The 21,186-nt window shown below is 35.5% G+C and overlaps 1 protein-coding gene across 2 annotated transcripts in view; it reads left to right on the top strand.

Annotated features, from left to right (window-relative positions):
- SLC15A4 (solute carrier family 15 member 4) overlaps positions 1-19,908 on the top strand; it is a 31,012-nt gene extending 11,104 nt beyond the window's left edge. The window contains exons 4-8 of one of the 2 annotated variants that reach the window (XM_072879614.1): positions 174-251; positions 4,944-5,112; positions 9,422-9,577; positions 14,967-15,125; positions 18,504-19,908. In XM_072879614.1, coding sequence (XP_072735715.1) covers positions 174-251; positions 4,944-5,112; positions 9,422-9,577; positions 14,967-15,125; positions 18,504-18,652 — 711 coding nt within the window. In that variant the 3' untranslated portion in view covers positions 18,653-19,908. The remainder of the gene's footprint in view (positions 1-173; positions 252-4,943; positions 5,113-9,421; positions 9,578-14,966; positions 15,126-18,503) is intronic. The other variant, XM_072879615.1, reaches the window with a different exon arrangement.
- Positions 19,909-21,186: the final 1,278 nt, after the last annotated feature.

The following is a 21,186-nucleotide window of genomic DNA, read 5'->3' as shown; positions in this document are numbered from 1 at the left end:
AATAAATGTAAGGGTTAAAAAAATCTTGCAATGTTCTAACAATAATTCTTTTTGTTTTGCTATATTAGCACTTTACCTCTGGTATAATCTTTGTTAATTATCAAAAATGTAAAAATATCTTGTTCTCAGTACTCCTTGTCCAAGTAATCTCAACTCATCTTTCCTAATGCTAGATGCAGACAACATATGTATTGCAAAGTCTCCATCTGAAAATTCCTGAAATATCAAATGACACCAACTCTATTCATACGGTAAGCACGGCAAAACAAGTGAAAAGTATGTTTTCTTTAGTTGAAATGCAAAATAGGTAAGTATTGTATAAAAATTACAGGAAGTTAAGGTAGTGACTAAGGGGAATCAGTGGCCACACATACTGGGCATTTAGAAGCATGACGCATAATACAGAGGTTTTGGCATACCTACCGGTATATGGAGCTCATGCTATCCTGTTTTGAATGTATTCAGATAACTTTCACTGCTTCAAATAAGAGTGTCTTTTTACTTCAGTGGACAAAGTATAATTTTTGAAAAAAGCTTATAAATCTATATGCCCTAAGTTTTCAAAGTTGTAAGTAGTACAGAAGCATTCCTACAAACTCAGTAGGAATACCCCTACTTAACTGAAACATTAGTATTTGCAAATTTGGAATCTGAGATACATTTTAACTTCATATTGCTTAATCAATATTCACTTTACCTTGAATCAGTTTAGCATATTGAAGGAAGTTGTTCAATCAATATTTTTCAAGAAAGGCTGGCATCATGTAATTGCAGAAACGGTACTGAGAAGTAAAAACAAAAAGTATGAATGTAAGTTATGAACAGGCTTACTAAATGTTCTTTTAAAATTAAGTTTCTTCTGTTTTATTTAAAATTAATATCAGTAAGACAGAATGGCTTCAGTCTTTTTTTACAGATCAAAAATAAAAAATGCTTGTACTTAATTTTTCTTTGAACTTGCTTGAAAACTGAGCTGCTTCTGAATCACAGCTGAAGGCTTAATGGAAGTTAGTGATACCAGCTAAGTAAGACTTCTAAACTAACCAAATGCTAGTTACCTACTTTTACACAGTTAAAAAAACTAAAGAAAGAGTAGTCTGAGACTTCTTCAGTTAAATGCATGCCATCAACAAAAGGATCTAAAGCAAATTTCTTCAACCAAGTTCTCAGTTTGTGTAATTTTTTTTTGCATAGCTTTTGGGCATGGAAAGCCATTGCCATTTTCACTTCAAGGTTCAGTTTTGTGGTTTGAGTTGCATGTTCATTTAAAAATAAGATATTGTCTTATTCAAAAATCCTAATTAGTCTGAGGCTTCTGTTTTACTTGCATCAGTTTTAATTGTGGACTACATTCAAGGTAGTTGGTTTTTTTAGCATATACCTAATTCTACTTTAATACAGGTTAGTACATTTAAATTTTGATATGTAACCCATTTTGCTCTTTTCATTGAGCTTTTCACATTTCTTTATTGCTCACATATGAGAGGGGACTCTTAGTGTTTTTCTGTTATTATGAACCACTTGACTGTCTTGTTAGAACATTGTCATTGTTGGACTAGAGAAGTGAATTTTCTTTTTTCTAACAAAGTGCACACAGGACTTCAGAGTCCCATTGTCAGTCTGAATATTAAAAATATTGTCAGTCTGAATATTTATTGTGTAGAAATGATCATGGAGCACTGAGCTTTCCTCACCGCCTTTTTGGGCATTAGAATTGTTTTCAAGTTGTAAGTAGAGTGTTACGTTTAATTAAATTAGTTTAAAAAAAAATAATGGCTTTCATTGTTTGTTTTTGCTGAAAAGACTTTAAAATACCACTCATGACATGTAGCCACTTTTTCTAACTTAAAAGTGTGGCTTTAAAAGTTAGTTACCTGGTTTTAGTGTTCACTTAAAGTATGCAGAATTTGAGGCAAGGATAACAGAACAGTGATCCTAGTCTGTATTGATACTTCTACATAATGATTTTCTATCTTGCATAACAGTGACTGGCTCCTTTTTCTGCAGTGCATCAACTGAATTGTTCTTGTTTTATTTTGAAATACTTTGCTGTGATCTAACAGCATAAGTCAAATAAGTTAATTTGATTTTTGCTATCTGTCTTCCTTGGTATGTGGTCTACCTGAAGGATGCTGATCTGCAATCCACATTATGTAGGTAGTATCTTTGAATGCAGTTCTGTCTACTTTGGTTTCTGCAAATTGAAGTGATTTGAGGTAATTAAGAAAAGGGGTGGTAATATAATGTTTTACGTGAGCAGCATTGTACCTCATCCGGTCTGCGTTTTCCGTAAGCTCTTCTAGGCACCTCTGCCCAATACTAATAAAGACATATTTTCTCTTGATATGAAAAGAGTGAAATATGTGTATACCCTTTTAATTTGCAGGTTCCTGATAGAGTAGAAAATGGAAAAGCATATGTTTTAAACAAAAAAAAACCCCTAAGTGATTGGTTGTATGAAATACAGCAGTGCCAGAGGCATTTGATATTTCTCTTCTTTCTTACCAAATTCAGCAATGACAAAAAATTTCTACATCCTTGATTCTAATTACACAAATCAGTCTTTGTACAAACTGTTACACAGGTTAATGCTGGCATCATATCTGAAGCAAATTAAAAGGTGAATGGGAGAGGGAGGGAAATTGACAGTTTTAAAGTTTTGCTAAATATTTCAAAATAAGCAAGAATTTGAGTAGTTCAGCAGAATTCACTGTGCATTTTTCAAAGTATGTGAAGATTGCTAAGCAATGTATGTAACCTTATGTATCAAACTGCTGAATACTTTTATATAGCCAAACCAGCTTATTCCATTTTCAAATCCATGATCTTGAAATGCCTGGGAAACATTAAGGAGAGGTTAGGATGAATTCAGTTTTACCATCATCATCATAACTTCTTGGGGTTGGCAAACTATGAAGCATTTGCCTGGGTTCTTTGGAGTTCTGCAGTGACAACTGTAATGCAGAACCAGAAAGCAATAATATTTTTAATGACTGCTGTTACAACATGTCTGCATGCAGAGGGTGCTAAAAATGTGCCACATACATACGCTAATGCTAGTTGGGAGATTTTGGCAAAGCCTAATATGGACATGGCTTGATGTCAGTCAAAGACTTGGTGCTCTTCATGCTAACTCCTGTGAAAGTGCAAACTCCTGCTTTGATTATGAAGAACTAAAGGTTCATGATTTGCTAACTTCTGTTTTTGCAATTAGTCACCATCTCAGCCATACTGGAATGATTACAACCAATCAGTGAAATAGGGTTCTCATCTGCAGTGAGAGGTGCATGTCCACAATGTGTTAGAGGCTGAGGGCTTGGGTTATTTGAGATGGTTGCAGTGGTTGAGATTTGTAGCCTTAAGGGAATCTGGTTGTCTTCATCTGTTACTGTGGCTGTAGCTGTAGGTTGTCACAGGCCCCTTGGTCATCCTGGATAATCTCTAGAAAATATTCATCTATTCTAACCCCGAGTTTACACACACACAGAAACTGTTTAGTATCAAAAACTGAATCTGCTTCTGAAACACACAGATCAAGCAGTGCGTGTATTTTGGGTCAGAGAGTCAGTGCAATGCATAGTACAGTATCACACTGTTCTAAATGCAATTTTAAAAAATATCCCCAAACCAGAACATTTTTATAAATCTTTCTGTACTGTCTTGGTTTGTTGGCTCAGAACAGATGCTAAATATTATTAAGCTTGGTAGAAATTGTCTCATTCATAGGGACAGGAATTTTATTTTCAATTACTGAATCTTGCAAATGAGAAAGGATGCATGTATTGCACAATACTCTTTGTTCATTTGACAAGTGTAATTTAATTGTAATTGAATTTTGTATTACATTAGTAAAACTCTGTTTCTACTGTTCTATGGCATTTTTCTGAAAGTTCCAGGCCTAATAATAGAAGATCTACAGAACCTGGCTATTAAATATTTTTCATGACTGAAGTAGGAAAAAAGTTTAATTCTGTCAGACTAGAGTATATCACTGGAAGCACAATAGTAGGGACTATCTAATTGCATTAAATCACTTCCTGACCTGTGTGCCATTAATATTGACTTCAAATGCTTTTAAAAATGTATCTTGGGATGTATTCCTTTAAATAATCTGCACAATTTTGTTTACTAGATTTGAGTGGCACAATCAGTCATTCCTCAGAGAAGTGTTCTATGACTAAAAAAATCTTAATGGTGGAAAAGCTCCCAAAGGACAGTGATTTTTTTTTCCATTAAACATATTTCAGGATGTATGCAGAAAAACTCACATGTTGCGATAATGCTGATGACCATCTCATCTTTCAAAAGGAATTTGCATAGTTAACTTTTGTTTTAACAAAAATGAATTCAGAGGAAGGACCTAAAATATGAGCCCTCTGAAACTTAGAAATCTTAAAAAAACCAACAATCCTTTGCAAAACATCTTTGCTGAGTTCTAAATTTTTGTTTTCTCAGAGTACTCTCTTCATCTCCCCAGTAATTTCTTATTCCTCATTTTCCTTGGAACTATGTGCAGTGTTATTTGCTTTTGTGTAAAGAACCTTTTTAGTCCGCACGCTTGATGTTCTTCAGTTCCAGCGGACAGCTCCTACACCCCACCCTACCCCCCCAAAAAAAACCAAACCAACACCCACCTCAGCACAGCTGGAGATGCATCTTGAAAGTGAGAATATGCAATACTGTTGGAGCTGCTATGGTGAGGAATCATTTGTGCTTCTGAGCTAACAGAATTATGAACTGCCAAATTAAATGAAAACCTGAATAGCTGAGTGTTTTCTTCAGCTTTTACACACTCTGATTTTTCTTTTCCCAGTGTCTGTCAGTGTACTGTGGTTTGTTTTGGACCACAGCGTTTCGTGGAAAATATTTTTTCCTTTGTTAAATAATAGTGAAAATCAACCCTTAAGTATGAAATTGCTAACTTAAGTCATCTGTCCTTTCAGTTTCCAGCAGCCTGGTTGACTATGTTTGATGCAGTGCTTATTCTGATCCTAATACCCTTAAAAGATAAATTGGTGGACCCCATTTTAAAGAGGAATGGCTTGCTCCCGTCCTCACTGAAGAGGATTGCAGTTGGAATGTTCTTTGTCATGTGTTCTGCATTTGCTGCAGGTAAGAGAACAACTTTGAGATCTACCTACATAGCTATTTATTCAGCTACTTGCAACAGCATTTTTAGAAAACCCTCATGAATCTTTAATTCAAGATTATTCAGAAGTCTTTTTCATGGGATAGTTAGAATACAACTGCATGGATGCATTTCCCACAATGAAAGAGATTTTATCCAAAAAGTTACTAAACCGTTTTGAACGTTTGCAGTAAAATTGAACCATTTTTCCTGCCTGAAATAGACTTCAAGTATACCTTTTAAAACCAACTTGTTAGTTAAGGTTTTCACTTACAGTGTTACTTTCTAGTATGCTTGGTAGAAGAAAACTATTTGTTTTCTGACCATATTTTCTCAACCAATGCCTTAGCTTCATGATCAGGGTTTGGGTTGCCTGAACAAAGTGTACAGCATTTGGATATAAGGCTGTTAGTCCTTCTAAAATAATCTTTATGGAATTGTGGAAGTCCATGTTGTCTGATTTATTAACCATTTATCTTGAAGTTGAAAATTTATTTATCCTGAAAAACAAGTTAGTTCAGAAATAAGTATGTTCCTTCATATAGTCTGGCTTCCAAGTATTAAAAAAGTGAAATTTTACCTAAAATCCTTTCCCTTTATCTGAAATAATAAAGTTAGGTTATGGCTGAACAAGAGTTTCCTCCCACTTTGGGTTTTTTCTCCCCTACCTTAATGTTCCCTAATGTTTAGGAATTACTGTAGTGTAAAATAGCTTAGCCATAGCATGAAAGGAAAAAGATGGCAACTCTGTTCGAACCATAAATCAGCTGCTTTTGAGATGATTTAAAGTTGTTAAGCACTGCTGATGTGGAACTGAACATCTCTGAGCAATGCTTCATAGAACCTATAGCCTTCACCTAGTATCGTTGTAATGAACATATTGATAAAGCATTATAGCATTAAATAAATTAATTTCAGCACTTGTAATCTCCTATATTTTAGAGAGAGGGACACTTTATACGGCTATTAAGATTTCTCTCAATGAGAGAGATAATTACCTTATTAGGCCAAGGTCACTTTGTATGTGAGCAAGTAAAGTTCTTAAAGCAAAGTCATTTAAACTTAAAATAGGAATGTTTCTCTTATTTCCTCTTACTTAGGACACTGTTACCAGCAAAAGAAGATGATGTAAAACAGTTAAATGTCAGCTCTTTAAACAGAACCTGCTGGCTCACATATAAGTGAATTCAAAGACGGCAGTATCTGTCTTTATTAGTACTGGGGGAAAAAAGCATATCGAGCTATGATAGCTGAGTTGGGGAATGGTTTCATATAGCAGAATTCTTAAAAAATTCAAATGCCTTCTTATTCTCGATTCATCTGCAAATGTAACGCATGCTTTTGTTGGTTTGATCCCCCCTAACTCTTCCACAGTAGAAGCTGAGAAGGTGAATTCTTCAGGTGGTTATCTGCAATCTGGTTGGAAAGGTTATCCTTTTGGAGTAACTTAACATCCCTTCATCATAACATGAATTTAAGAGCTTCAGTTGCGGCAAACTTGGGGCATAGGAAACAGTTTATTTCCAGCAGGGGGGAAAGCTTCTGTTGGTTTATGTGTTTCATAAAATTTTTATTTTCTCATTAAATTATATTTATAGAAGCTGTATTTTAATATTCTTAAAATACAACATTACTTCCGACTATTTCTGCCTTAGAGAGAGATACTGATTAAAATCTTAAATGTATGAAGATGTTAAGATATTAACTTGCAGTCTTGGAAGTATCTTAATGATTTGTTTGTGCCATATGTCCATTTTAACTTACTTATCTAACTGGCATTAGTTCTGGACACTACTTAGGCTGCCTATTAGATTGTTTAGATTATTTCAAATATCTTATAAATTGTGTGAGAATACAACTGATTAGATTTAATGAACATCTGCTGTGCTTCATGCATTTTATCTTAAATTCTGAGCAGCAGTATTTAAGGTTATTCAACTGGAAAATCTACTTCATTTATAGAGTTTAAACAATTATAGCAAGAACTTAAGATTCTTTTAACTACTAAAACTGTAAGATTAAACTTGAAGCTTGTCTATCAAAGTCTAAGAAAGAATCAATAGATTCTAGATTCTGAAGTACTCAGCTTTGAAGATAAATTTATGGCAGAGTTTGGTATATGGTAGTTATGCTCCTCTGTGGCTAAATGCCTCCTAAATTTGCTTATGTTGTGAAGAGTATCTAACACATTGAGGATCACTAGATGTTTTGAGGTGCAATAATTGAGTTGAATGTGTATGAATTAAATTATGTCTGAGTTCTTAGCTGACTGTACTGCTTTGTTTACATTTTGTTTCACTCTAAAATGTTTGTCAGCTATATTAAAACAAAAACATCAAGAAATCCAGCTTTATTTTAATTGTATCACCTCTTCATAGTTCAGAGGGCAGTGAGGTGGCTGAAGAGCTAAAGAAAGATACTTAAAAATAAGGTGGGTCAGTGGTCACCTAAAAAGAAGTGAGGAAGGTAGAGAAAACATGGTGGCCTGGCACTAAGAGGTACTAAGTTCAGAACAGTCTTTACTTCAAAAACAGATGTTATTAAGGAAAACACTCATTTTAAGAAACATTTTGGGGCCTTAAGGTAGTATTTAAACAAACTTGAGTAATTCTAACCTGTTTTCCCTCTACAACTCTTGCGTCTCGGAAGATTAGACTGTAGAGCTGTTGTGAGATTTTGTACTTGAAGAGATTCTGAACTGCTATGAATGAATAAACATGGGTTATACAAATGCAGCTTTCCATCCTTTTCAAAGTACTTTGTAAGTCACTTGTTAATGTGTGCTCCCTCAGTCTGGTTTTTAGAGCTCTGGCTCTTAACTCCCTACAATGATGAAATACAATGTTGTTCTTAAGCATGTGAGTTCTATAACTTCTTGTTTAGTTATGGCCTCACCTACAGACTATATATAGGGACTACAGGGAGCTTTCCTCATGCTTTCTTCCCAGCTTGGGTCTCTTGCCATGACCAGGACTAATTGCATGTCATGGTATGAGGTGGTTTTGGCAAACATCAGTCATTTCCCTTGGAACACTGTTACTTAGCTGAGAGATGGTGATCTGGTTGGCCCCCTCGAGGTTTGTATGTCACAGATTTGGGAAGAAACAGGAGAACAGATACTGTGTTGTGCATTAGAAATTGCTTGTGCTTGTTTATATGAAAAGTGCTGTCAATAACTTCAGTCAACATCATATTAAATGTCCGTGTCATCCTTTGGCTGCCTCTAGGAAAGAAAAAGCTAGAAGTGAGGAAGCAGATGTAATCACTCGTACATGGTATGATATCCATGAAGCATCGCATCTGTCTTCTAAGCCTTGTACAATTTTTTTTGTAATAGGAGTGATATTTTGTGCCCCGAGATTAGGTCAGATCTTGGCTCAATAAGTAGAAAGAGACCGAAACTGACAGGCACTAAATGGGAGGCCATGTGTGTGTAACATGTATTATAGGAAGTAGTGTCATTGACTCAGCCTTGCTCCTCTGAATTGGTGATGAATAAATCCACCTTATTTCCAAGGATATTGAGAGTTCTTTTATAGAGGTCCTTTCTGGGTGAAGCAGGGAGTTTTATTAACTATGAGCTTTCCTGTGCATTTTATGTAACAGTGAGGCAAATCCTTTAATCTGGGCAACTTCAACAAAAACCCTACTGCATTATTCGATATTCACTTTCTACTCTAAACTGTTGTGTTGAGCAAGCTAAAAATTGTTATATTTTACACTATCATGTCTATTTTTCATTCTACATGAAGTGCTTTCTGTGCAGCGTATTGCTTGTAAATCATGCTCTAATGAGCTTTTGGATCTCTTGGGATGGTAAGTGTCATATAAATGTCATGATCATATTCATAGAGGGTTTTCATAGTTCTACAGGACTAGTGTAGCCATTTCGATAAGCAAAATGGTTTCTAATTTATTAATACTATGGTGGCAGATGCAGTGGTTCAACACTGCAAAATAGTAGTTTGTGAAAACGAGACTGTCTTTAAAAAAAACCAAGAGTTTGTATGAGAAAGCTCTCAGCTAATCCATCTGGAAAAGGGTTAAGTATTTGTATAATTATTGCTACTGAATAAGAATATAATCACTAATTCTATGGCGGAAGAACTATATGTCTTGAAATAACAATAGCAAAAGTAGTCTGAAATGCTTTATGTTAGGAAATAAGGAAATACATATTCTTATCTTATAATTTGTAATTGCAGTGCAGGACTGAATCCAAATTTAATTCTTAATATGAAGAAACAGTGTTTGCATCTTAGGTCAACCTTTTTTTCCCCCCCCTCCATGTAGGAATTCTGGAAAGCAACAGACTGAAAATTGTAAAGGTTAAAACAATTAATCAGACAATTGGAAATGTTACATACCATGCTGCAGATTTGCCAATATGGTGGCAGATTCCTCAATATGTGCTGATTGGATTCAGTGAAATATTTGCAAGTATCGCAGGTAAGAGTCTCTGTGTGTTTTAAATCTGCTTTCACATCTATCATAAATGGTGGATTCTTAGAAAAGAAATATTTACTTCTCAAATCATTATAAATAAGCTCTAATGTTCCCAAATACATTATTATACAATATAACTTAATATAAGTGGCAAAGCACACAATTGTCTTTCACATGTGAAAACTGGCTATATAAGAATATGTATTCAAGACTGAATTTCAAGCAGACCAACATTTTGCGTGTCATCCAGTTAGCATTGGATATTTGCAAGCCCTAATGGAAAACAATACACTCTTTCAATACTGCATTTAAAGAATAGTTTTAATGCAGTATTGTTTCCTCTGAGTCTTCCTCTGTGTTGCAAATAAAATTTGTGCTTTGTAATTGTTTTGGCTTAAAAACTGAGCTCATGGTTTAGAAAGTCAATTAGTAAGTGGAAACACCTTTCTGAGGGGAAAAAGGAAGAAATAAATAAACCATGTTTAGAAAGATTTATCACCATTTATCACCGTGTTACTTGAGATTTTACATCTCTGAAATGAAAAGTTATGTGACAATCTAAACTAGTTTTTTTGTGAATGTTAATAATGAAGTAGCTATTTTTTATACAGTTTTATCTGCTTTATTTGTAGTTGTTTTAGTCACACTTCAGTGTGATACTAGGCAAACTGAAACACTGTTCAAAGCTTGCCTTTCTTGAACAAATGCAAGAGATCTTACATTTCTTAATACTGTTCTGTCTGATGTAGTGGACAGCTGTGTGATCATATTGATTTTTAAGCTGAAAGTGAAGTGGAAGAAGAGGGTGAATAGGACTATAAAATCTTATTTTCTGGTCTGTTTCATATACGTGCAGGGCTCATTAGCAGGAAGAAAGCACAGGCAATTTATGTGTTGGCACTGTGGTATGCCTAACACTGGTTTACTATGATTAAACAAGTGAAATGCTGTTGCGAATCTCTTAGCACAGTGTTTACATATCCAGTGCTTGGGAGCAATGCTTAGTTACCAGTAACAGAAACCTTTCATGATCGCCGAAGTAGCTATTCTGATACTGCTTAAATAGAACTGCAGAGCTACCTGATGTAATATATTGGAACTCCTCCAGTGACTTGATTTAAAAATAATTTAGCATTTGCTTAGCTATAGTTACTAATTAATGTGTTGAAATACTGTTTCAGAATATTGAACTTTGAAGATCATCCATTCAAACGGGCATTACGGATAGCTCTTTTTCTTCGATTCCTTATGACAGAATTTCCTGGTTTCATTTCCCCTGTAGGAGGTTACTTTCATTCCTCACGCTGGGCAAGCACAGCGGGTTAAAATGAGATTCTCTAATTCTGTAAGATCTTGCTGGCGGTAGCCCCAGCTGTCACATGGCCCATGTGTTCCCTCTTAGTGGAACAGAGAACTTCTGCTCCATCAGGTTTCTGGTTACATGTGTTCTACTGTCATCACAGTTGTTAGGAAATAAAACAAGGTGGTTGGATTGCTTGGCAAGTAGAAGAAAATGTGGGGTTTGAGTTTTTTTTTTTTCTATCTGCTCATTTGCTCTAAGCTTTTCTTCCAGCTGTCTGGCCTGGGATTTCATGTGACTGGAAGAATTAGACATATCCATCACGTGTTAAACTCTACCTTAGTTATTTAGTATGTTGGAGGAATTCTTTTTAGATATGGCTTTGTCTTGTGTGTATTTGTAGTTTTGCGGTATGCATTCAAAAACACCACTAGTGTACTGTTTCCTTCCTGGTGGATGATATGTTAATATCTCACACCAGGTTGTTGTTGGGAGTGTCCCATTTGCAATGTGAATGCAGGGTCCTCCAACAAACGGTTAGTTCTATGCATGCACAGCATCTACCTGGAAACCAGCACCTAGCACAAACTCTTGGGACAGTAAACACAAGATTTGGACATAAGGTCCTACTGGATTGCGCCTGCTGAAATCCTAGTTCTTCACTTTTTGTACTGCAGCAGTCAGTATTGTAGATACATCTGTAAGTGTCGATTGGCTGAAGGTCTGAGGTCATTGTCTGATATCTGATGAGGGTCCCATTCCTGGTTCCTCGTGTAGTTTCCACCCTTCCCCTTCCCAGTGATGTATAGGCAAGTCCTTGAATTAATTTGCTTCAGTAAACAGCTGGTAAGATGTGGGGAGAGTTCATTATCTTTAAAGCACACTAAGACCCAAGATGCTAAACACTTCAGATTCGTAAATGGAAAGTATGCTTTAGCAGTGCAATCAATATGTATCCTTTGCTAGAGGACGTATCTGCATAGTCATTGCTGTCCTATATTACAGTACATTTCATTATGTGTGAACAGTAGCTGTCACAAATCTGAAGATGGAAGTCTTGCTAACACACAAAAATCTGAAGATGGAAGTTTTGCTTAATTGAATTACTTACTAAAACTAAGGCTGTATTTAGCATTTTTATCAAAAGAGTAAAATGAATACCTTTAGTTACAACTTTAGGGATTGTGCCAGTTAAATCTGAACTCAGATAAACAGATGACTTAACAGAAATGCAAGTGTTCATGAAAAAATAAATAAATTTCTTCCCTCTTACACGTTCTTGTTTCTCTGTCAGTCACTGTTACTAGTTTATAGGTGCTCGCAAGGGAAAAATAAGAAACCTGTCTGCAGCTTGTGGAAAGGTCAAGGACTTGATGCCTTCTCTGTTTGCTGAACTCCAAGCTGAGGGTTGGTTTTTTCAACTGCTTTAGTGGACTTCTTCATGAGAAGTAAAGTCTTTAAGGCTTATGCTATTCTTAAGTGAATACCCTGCTGTTCTGCCCTTGCTGGGTCTGTACTGACAGCTTTATAACTTCAAAAACTGTTGGTCAATGTTAGGAAAAATGCAAATGCTTCTCTTTCTTTGAACCAGAGGTTCTCTGCAGATCTTAGTTGCTTTGTATGTTACACTTTCATTTGATTTGTTTTACAAAGCTTTTTTCCCTGCCTTCTGATTGTTATCTAAACTGAATTCTTGGTATCTTTAAGAAGGCCTCTCAAGACTTATTATGAAATTGGTAAAGTGTACTCTATTAAAAGTTGATAAAGGTGTCTATTGTGCTATGAAATTTGGCTTTAAAATAAGCAAAGTGTTAATGGTTACAAAACTATAGTGATCTGGAAATGTTTATTGTGAACAAAAAGGGACTAAATATCCTAAGAGCAGAAACATAAGTTTGGTTTTTTGTTTACTGTAAAACTAAGCATATTCTGATTAAGCCACATTAGTTACACTTGAGTTACCTTTAAAAAGATGACACACATTGCATTAATCTTTTGTATTATTCTGTCAATCCTCTTAAAGCACCCTTATTTAACTGGGAATCGTAATCTCACATGACAACACCAACTAGAGAGTTTAATTTCAAAACTGCTTGTTTGAGGTAGCATGAAATTGTTATCAATGGCTGCCAGCAGGCAAAAATATCTCTGAAGGCAAAGAAAAGATTTTATATTCTTTATGCCAGATTAAATATTAGGGTTGCTGGAAACATTATTCAGGTTTAGAAATGTGCCTTATTTTGTTGCAAAAAGTGCATAGTGTTACACCCATTTTGGTTTTTGTTTTGAGTCTTAAGATCATCTTCCAGCAGTAACACTCGCATCCAGTATAACTGTAAAATGAACAAGAGAAGAAATGGGCCAGATCCTTTCATGTGATATACTTGAGCTTAACTTGTACGGAATGTACAACAGCCCGGTTACTAAAATGTGACTGATACTCTGCAGACTTGTGACAGCTATGATAACTTAATAAGAGGTTAAAAACCAAGCTACTGTATCCTGAGAGTAGTCTACTTTTATTTTTAAGTGAGATTGGCCAGATAAATACTCCTTGGAAAATCTGAATTGTTATCTTAGTGGCAAAGCCTAGAAAAAAAATTTGAGTTTTTAATTCTCAAAATAAATACAATTTTGCCCCCACCCCCCTTCCCCATTTGCAGATGTCTCTCTATCTCTGTAGCAATTCTGTCGTTACAGTTTGAATTTACAGGAACCCACACAGCTGAGTTGCACGAAGAACGTTTCAGTTCCCTTCTAGAATCACAGACAGGTTGCTGTTGGCCCATTCTAACGTGTTTTGCAAAGGAAAAGAGCAGCAGTGTGTTGGTTATCAGAGATTTCTCAGGTAGCAATGCAGAATGCTGTTAGATCAGTGAGAACATATAGTTCCGTTTCGTTTACAAGAACAAAGTTCCTCCCTCACAACAGGCAAATTGACCTATCTGGCTTGAAGTGTTAAGCCTTTTCTTGAAAAGAAATGCCAGTCTATTTCTATTAAACTCTATCTGGAGTAGCAAAAGTCAAATTCCATCAATGGTGAAAATAAAGCATACCTTTATTATGCAAGACATACGATTTGTGCCATTTTCAGGTCTATAATGCTGTCTTTGCCAAGAAAAATGTTAGATGAGGTAGCATTAATTTTCAGTATGAAGTAGACTGTTTTGAAACAAGCATTTCACCTGTCAGAGAAAAAGCTCTGCAAAGAATGTATTTCACTGTCTCTTGTGAATAATCCCATTTGATTTTTGACAGGAGCATTATTCTAAAACTGAGAGTTAATCGTGGGCATTAGCCTTTGCAAGGCAGAGCCTAACCCAGTGTGTTCTGTTGATATTAAAATTCAGTAGCACAGATTTTCAAATTGATGTCACTGGTATGTTTTTCTTGGTTTTTCTGGTTGGAATTTGAGTAAGGATAGTTTAAAGTTGAAGTTCCATTTCTACAAGCCTTAAAAAGAATAGGCCAGCTCCAAGGAGCTCGGAGAATTCTAGATCAAAATTAAATTAAAATTAATTACCATCTTTCCAGCTACGATTAATTTCTCTGTCTGGACATTCAGAGATACAGACACTGAGTATGTGAGAAGTAAATATTCACGGTCAATGCAGGACCTTCAGTTCCCAAGTACTTTGTTCTCAGCAGGGAACGCTGTGTGCTTTGTAAATAACTGCACAACAGATAGGCAGTGTAGAAACAAGTGAAATGGGGAACATGGAACTTGCCAGGTTAGAGTTAGTTTAATACATTTCTTTGAGGATAATTTTAGACAGAAAAATGAATATGCTGCCTCAGAAGATTTCTTGATTTTACACATGTAATATTAATAAGATCAAAGTGCATGTCTCAAATGTTGTCCATTTAATGGGTTGATGTATTGATGACCTTTAACAGGGTTCATAAAGCAATTAGAGGGAACTGGGAACTGATAGGGATTCACTACCTCAATTCCCTGTTTCCTGAAATCCAAGGCTATCTGGTCTTTAACATACCAGAAGTAGTAGACATCTGTAACTTCTGTAACACTAAACTAGAATGAACTACTATTGTTTCTTAGGTCTTCCAATAGCATTTAATCTTTTAATACAGGTCTAGAATTTGCATATTCAGCTGCTCCCAAATCTATGCAGAGTGCTATTATGGGGCTGTTTTTTTTCTTTTCGGGGATTGGATCATTTGTTGGCTCTGGATTGTTGGCACTGGTGTCTGTTAAAGAAATCGGCTGGATGAGTAATCACACAGATTTTGGTAAGTTATTTTCAGTGTCTTCATACTCTATAAAGTAGAAGGCTTCCTTCAGAACTAGTTAAGCAACAAGCATGTGGAACTGTTGAGTCTTAGCACAGTTATTATTTTTAAAATATAAATTTGTCTATTGTTTTGTTAAAGTTTCATCTTGCATATAAGTATGAAGTAATGTGACTATGCAAAATGATACATTGCCCTCATGAAAGCATGGGAAACACACATGTAGTATTTTGCCTCTGTAAGGCCTCTCAATTACCTGCTCAGCTGTTACTGCATTTCATCACTAGAAATTACTTATAAATTTTTGTATTTTAGTAAAAAATATTTAAATTGTGTGTGTAAGAATAATATATTCGGTATAAAGTACTGAAATTACTTTCTGAGGTTACGGGGGGTAAAATGTACCCATCTCTCTCAGTGACTATTCAGCTTCCTAGTTTCAAGAGACTTCATTGAAATTACCATGAGTTAATTTTGCATTTCTGTCTGCTAGCTATTTATACTCTTAAAAAAAGTCCAATGGATCGTCTGCTTTGTATTGCCAGTTGAAGTTAAAAATAATTATTGGCACCAGTAGGTGGCACCTTGGGAATTTCAGAAAATCATACCATCATCAATGGGCTAATTAGTTCCAACAGAAGGAGTGTGAGAAGTTCTTAAAACGTATGCTAGACCTACTGTGTATACATGGCTTAAAAGCACAGCCTAAACTTACTTTAAATTTGGTATGAGAGAATTTGCCATTTAAGCTTGATTGCATGCTACCAAAAAGTAATGTTGTCTGGAACATTACGTATGCCCCAAGTTGTCATCTTTGGTTCATAAGTTGTTCTTCAAAAAACTGCAAGAGATGACAAGTAGCCTTAACTTTATGGAATTGTCCTCACCAAATGAAAATTTAATCACATTGAGACTTTTTTTCCCCCCAGTCAATTTCAAAATTAGAAGAGTATCTGCAGTTCTATATAGAGATAATTCAGTTGATAAGGGCTCAATAGGAGGATAATAATTTCATACAAATTAATAGATGTGATATTTGATGGTGCCTTTTTAGCCCCTTCCCTTTGTTTTCTGAAGCAGCCTAAGAGAAGACAGTGCCTAATATTCTCTCTGTAAAATATTTAGGTTGTGCTAAATATATCCAGAGTTGGCTAGAACTGGAAGATGTTACCTTTCATGACTCATTGGTCATCTGTTTTGAATAAGCTGCTCAGCTCAGTGGATTGTCCTTTGGACAGCTGTCAGAACTGGTTATTACTACCTTTCTTAGTCCAAAGACTCGATATACAATCGAGCCTTCTCAGCAGCTATATGTCTGGCTCAGGGTTGAAGCGCTCAGTGGGTGATTCGGATTTGTAGCATCCATAGTGGCTACTGTTTTAACTGTTTATATCAGTAACTGTTTATAACTCATTTTCATTTGCTATATCGTTATTGAAAGTTATCAAAGTCACATCTAAAATTTACTTAGGTCTTCCAGGGTAGGAATTGTAAGGAGGAGTCTTTATGAATGAATGACTTCTGAATTTTTCATTAGATGCTCTATAATGACTATAAGCATGTGCACCAAGTTTCTGCTATTTATGCTAACTCATGATATCATTTGAGGTAACTGGCTGCCTCCGAAATCTACTGAGAAAGTTCACTCTCTGCTGGCACTTCAGTCTTGATTGCTGCCATTGAAATGACTGTTATTTCTCTGAGGAAAAACTGAGATTTCATGGGTTTAATATCCCATCTCATAAAGGATAATTACTACTCTTTAAACACGTCTGCTCTTGAAATGGAGATTCACATGTATATTGTATTTTAAATGTCAAGGAAAGACTCCGTTTAATTTTATTGCATTTTATTATAAGTTCATTTAATTGAATCTTAAGTTTGAGTAATTAAAGTAATTTAATCTGAACATTTATAGGCATGCTGCATGAACAGCTTGTTAGGATCGACGTATACTTCACTATTTTTACTCTCTCTAACCTTTTTGATAATCGTAATGGTCCAATTGGCTGTGGCTCATGTGCCACGTTGGAAATGAGCCACAATATATTGTTCTTGGAAGTCCAGCAATAGTTAGTGCACATTTCTTAATAGAGGAATAATGTTTTAGCAATGAGCTTTTTTAATTTAACATTATTTAATGTGGTGCAAATCACTAATTTATAAAAACTTTGAGGGATTGTCAAAGGTGAATTGAACCAAAAAGAAACCACATATAGTTTCATGAATTCTATACTTTGTTCCAAAAGAAGGCTGAGAGAAAAATCTCAGTAATTGCTTTCTTTATATCTACAGAGTTGCAAAACTTTTTCCTTAATAGCATTCATTTTTTAATTCTTTTAATTTTATTTTTGACTTAGCAGAGAAGGGAGGTACGGGCCTCCAGATGCAGAGAGACCATATAGCATTAAGCAGGGCTGAAAAGGCTGCTGGAGAGAACTCTGGTATATATAGTACAAAAAAATATACTGTTACCTGTTTCAATTAAGCTGTAAAACATAAGAGACTTTCTTTTTTTTTTTCCTTGACTAAAGCCTTATCACTTCACTGCATTCTCCAGGCTCCTTAAAAGCATATCTAGTGAAGATGGTAAAGGCTTTAAGTTACTAGCCTGTATGAGTGTAGCTTTGATTCCATCTTGAATGCTGCATTTCATTGGGAGCTGTTTCTGGACAGTTTACAGGCCAGGGCTTTATTTGAGGAAATTTATTTTTCGGGTCTGTTTAGTGGCCACAGCAGAGGGATATTTTCTTTCTTTGCTTTTGAAATTAGTTGTCTCCTCAAAAATTGATAAGTGATCTCTATTACTCTATCACTTACGTTACAAAGAAAGTAAATCATATATGAAAATACACATTGATGTTTTTAGCTGTTTTATCTGAAGTCAGCAAAGCATTGCAATTTTGCAGTATAGAAACCAGACTTAAAAAAAAAAAGGGGGGGGGGTGGAGGGGGAAGAAAGGAAGATTCTTAGCCTTTTAAAATTGTTTTGACTCTCATGAAGCATGCCCACTGCTCTATGTGTGTAGTCTTTGTTTGCACAAAGTTATTACAGTTGTAGGAGGCACTTCCAGCAATTTTTTGTAAGTAAGAAATCATGCAGTAACAGCATATCAGCTTCTTCAGGGACATTACTTGGTTTAAGGCATTGAAGCACAAAAGAAAGCAATCCTTGTACTGTGTGCATCTTCCTCAGAAGTTCCATCTTTTGCTCTGGATAATTAAAAACAAAACTATGCCGTTGGATGGAAATGTGATTTGGTTTGGTTTTGCCCATGTTTTGCAGAAGAGTCTTCACTACTTAAGCTTGAGGGGATTGACATTATTATTTGTATATTGTTTATTAATGGTATTTTTTTTCTCCCCAATTCTTTCTAGGTAATATTAATGGCTGCCAATTAAACTATTATTTTTTTTTGCTGGCTGCTATCCAAGGAGCAACCCTCTTGCTTTTCCTTATTGTTTCTGTGAAATATGATCATCAAAAATTGAAGATTAATGAAGTGGCTGCCAATGGGAGGATCTAATATCTGCTACAGAGCAGACTTTATTACAGCAGCACACAAGGAAGTGGCAGCGCACCCTGAGTCTGCGAGATCTTATGTTTTCTCCAGTGAGACTCTTACTAGAGTTGCATGTTACAGGAGTTCTTGCCCCTGCCCCCTCTCATGTAACATAGGTAAGTGCCTTATGTTGGCGGGGCTCATTTCTTGCACTACGTCCTGGCAGAGGACAAACACAAATCTTGGAAGTGTATTAACTCTAGGCATTCAAGTTGCTCTTTGTTCATCATGGATGTTTACTTAACTCTTGAAAGCTGGGACACTTACACTTGGAAATTGAGTCACGTGTGACATGGATTGTTTCTGACTGAAAAACTCGGCTTAGTGAAGAACAGTGGATCTAGAGAAACAGTCAACAGTCTCAAGCCTACACTGGAGGACACCGGAAGGAAAACATTTTACAGAAACCTCAAGTAGTGGTTACAAGAATAAATTTTCAATCCTGAGAGTCATTTTTGGGGGAGAAACAGGGACAAATTAAACTGCAGATTAGCTCAGATTAAACAGAAATGTAGTTTTCTACTTGACCCTTCACTGGCAGTGTCTCAAGGATTTAAGTCCAAACTTGCAGTCAAGAGTATCCAATACTGAAGACTGCATTATATGTCACAGTAGCTTGTCATATAGCTGCTGTAAGTTTTGGTGCACAATAAACACTTGTTGGGACTGAAATGGTTCTACTTCAGAAATGTTTTTATTTTTGAATCTGCATTAGATGTATTAGGGCAATATGGAAACATATGTCTTCTGACAAACCACTGTTCAGTCTAACGCTGTTACTTCCCTAAGGAATATTCTAAATATTTGCAGAAAGAAAACTGAGATTGAATTCTCAGAAGACAAATGCGCAATAACAATTTAGAAGCCTTTCAGCCAGTTCCTTCAGTCTTGTGTCTTACTTCTAGCTAACATGCTACAGGGTTTGTATCTTTCAGCAACACATTCCTATAGCAGAGCAAATGATTTTATGTTCAGCCTCTTGAATTTTAATGATTCTAACAATTCTACTTAAGATTGTGTGCAGACTGGTATGGAACATGCAAGGAATTATGCAGAAAGAAAATAAAAATCAACTTTTTATGTGTTGAATTTTCATAGTTTCCTTTGTCTGCATTTATGTTGTTAAAATGTCCTTCTTTTGTACGTGGACATCTTTTTAATGAGTTTACAAAATAAAATAAACTTCCATGCTGTGACTTTTGACCTTTTGTTTCTAGGTGAATAAAATTATACTACAAATATTTTTTCTTCAGCCTTTATTTCCTAAATATACAGTGGAATCCTGTTAGATTTCTAAATGTACACTGGCATCCTATTAGTTTTGTCAGATAATATAGCAATATGCAAGCTGTCCTGTCTTTGCCAAGATAAATCAGTGGAGGTGCTTCAGCTATTGCATTACTTAGTATGATTTGGAATTGGAATAACTAAAGAAAAAAGTAAGCAACATCTCATATGAGGAAAAGCTAGTTTTGTAACATTGTTTTAAAAGCTCCACATGCTATGTTTCTGGAATATCTGATTTACAACCAGGTAAAAGACCTAATATTAAGATGGTATAAGCTGCATAAGGAACATATAGGGACCAAATAATTTCTTTCTTGAATGTATACTCTTTTAGTTATGGACTTCTGCTATGGGGATGAATCTGTAGTGTTTCATGTTTATTTCATTAATTTCCGAAGCATATATAATCACAGGAGAGAACTGGGTTGTGCGTGCTAAGTGGTATTCTACTAGATGGATGAAGATTTTGCTTTTAGAAGTGTTCCTTCTTCGGGAGGACTAGTACTATCCTCACAACCTCCAAGACAAGTGTTGCTTCTGGTGTTAGATGTCATCAGCTTTGGTGTCTGTACACTTATCCCTTTTCTGGTAAGTGAACTTAAATAATGTCACTATTTTTTCCCCAAGATCTAAAATTTTTCAACAGCATTCATGAATTTCCCATCTGATATGGGTCTGCTGATTATAGTTAAAACTGAGTTTAATGAAGAATGGAGAGTAATCTGCAGATTACCAAAGAAACTAGGTGTCTAACAGTAACTGTAACAGTCTGTGTAGGCAAGCTTTAGTGAAACTATTGTTTAAGGAAAAAGATAATCAATAAATACTAGGTTAGCCTACTCAATATTTAGGCAAATGTCTTTTACCCTGTTACAAGCATACAGTAAATGTCTGCGTCTTTCTGTAGGACTGTGGTGGTTCTAACACTCTGGAGATAAGACTGAACATGCAATCAGTTGTATAATTTAATTTTTATTTGGAATGACTTGGCTGAGCTCCAGGCACAAGTAATTATGACCATTTATGAAGATTAATCTGACACTTCTCATCAAAGGGATAAGGCCTTTTTGTGACTCAAAGGCTTAGCTGATTCTTCCTCCCCATCTTATCTTTTAGTGTTTCCACTCCAGTCACAGAAATAAGACTAATCAATTAACTTTGTGACTGAGCACTGCACCTCATTAATGAAATATCTTGAAGTGTACAGTTTG

Source organism: Ciconia boyciana, chromosome 15 (genome assembly GCF_034638445.1).
Source record: "Ciconia boyciana chromosome 15, ASM3463844v1, whole genome shotgun sequence".
NCBI classification, from domain to species: Eukaryota; Metazoa; Chordata; class Aves; order Ciconiiformes; family Ciconiidae; genus Ciconia; species Ciconia boyciana.
This window is presented reverse-complemented; position numbering and strand designations above follow the sequence as displayed.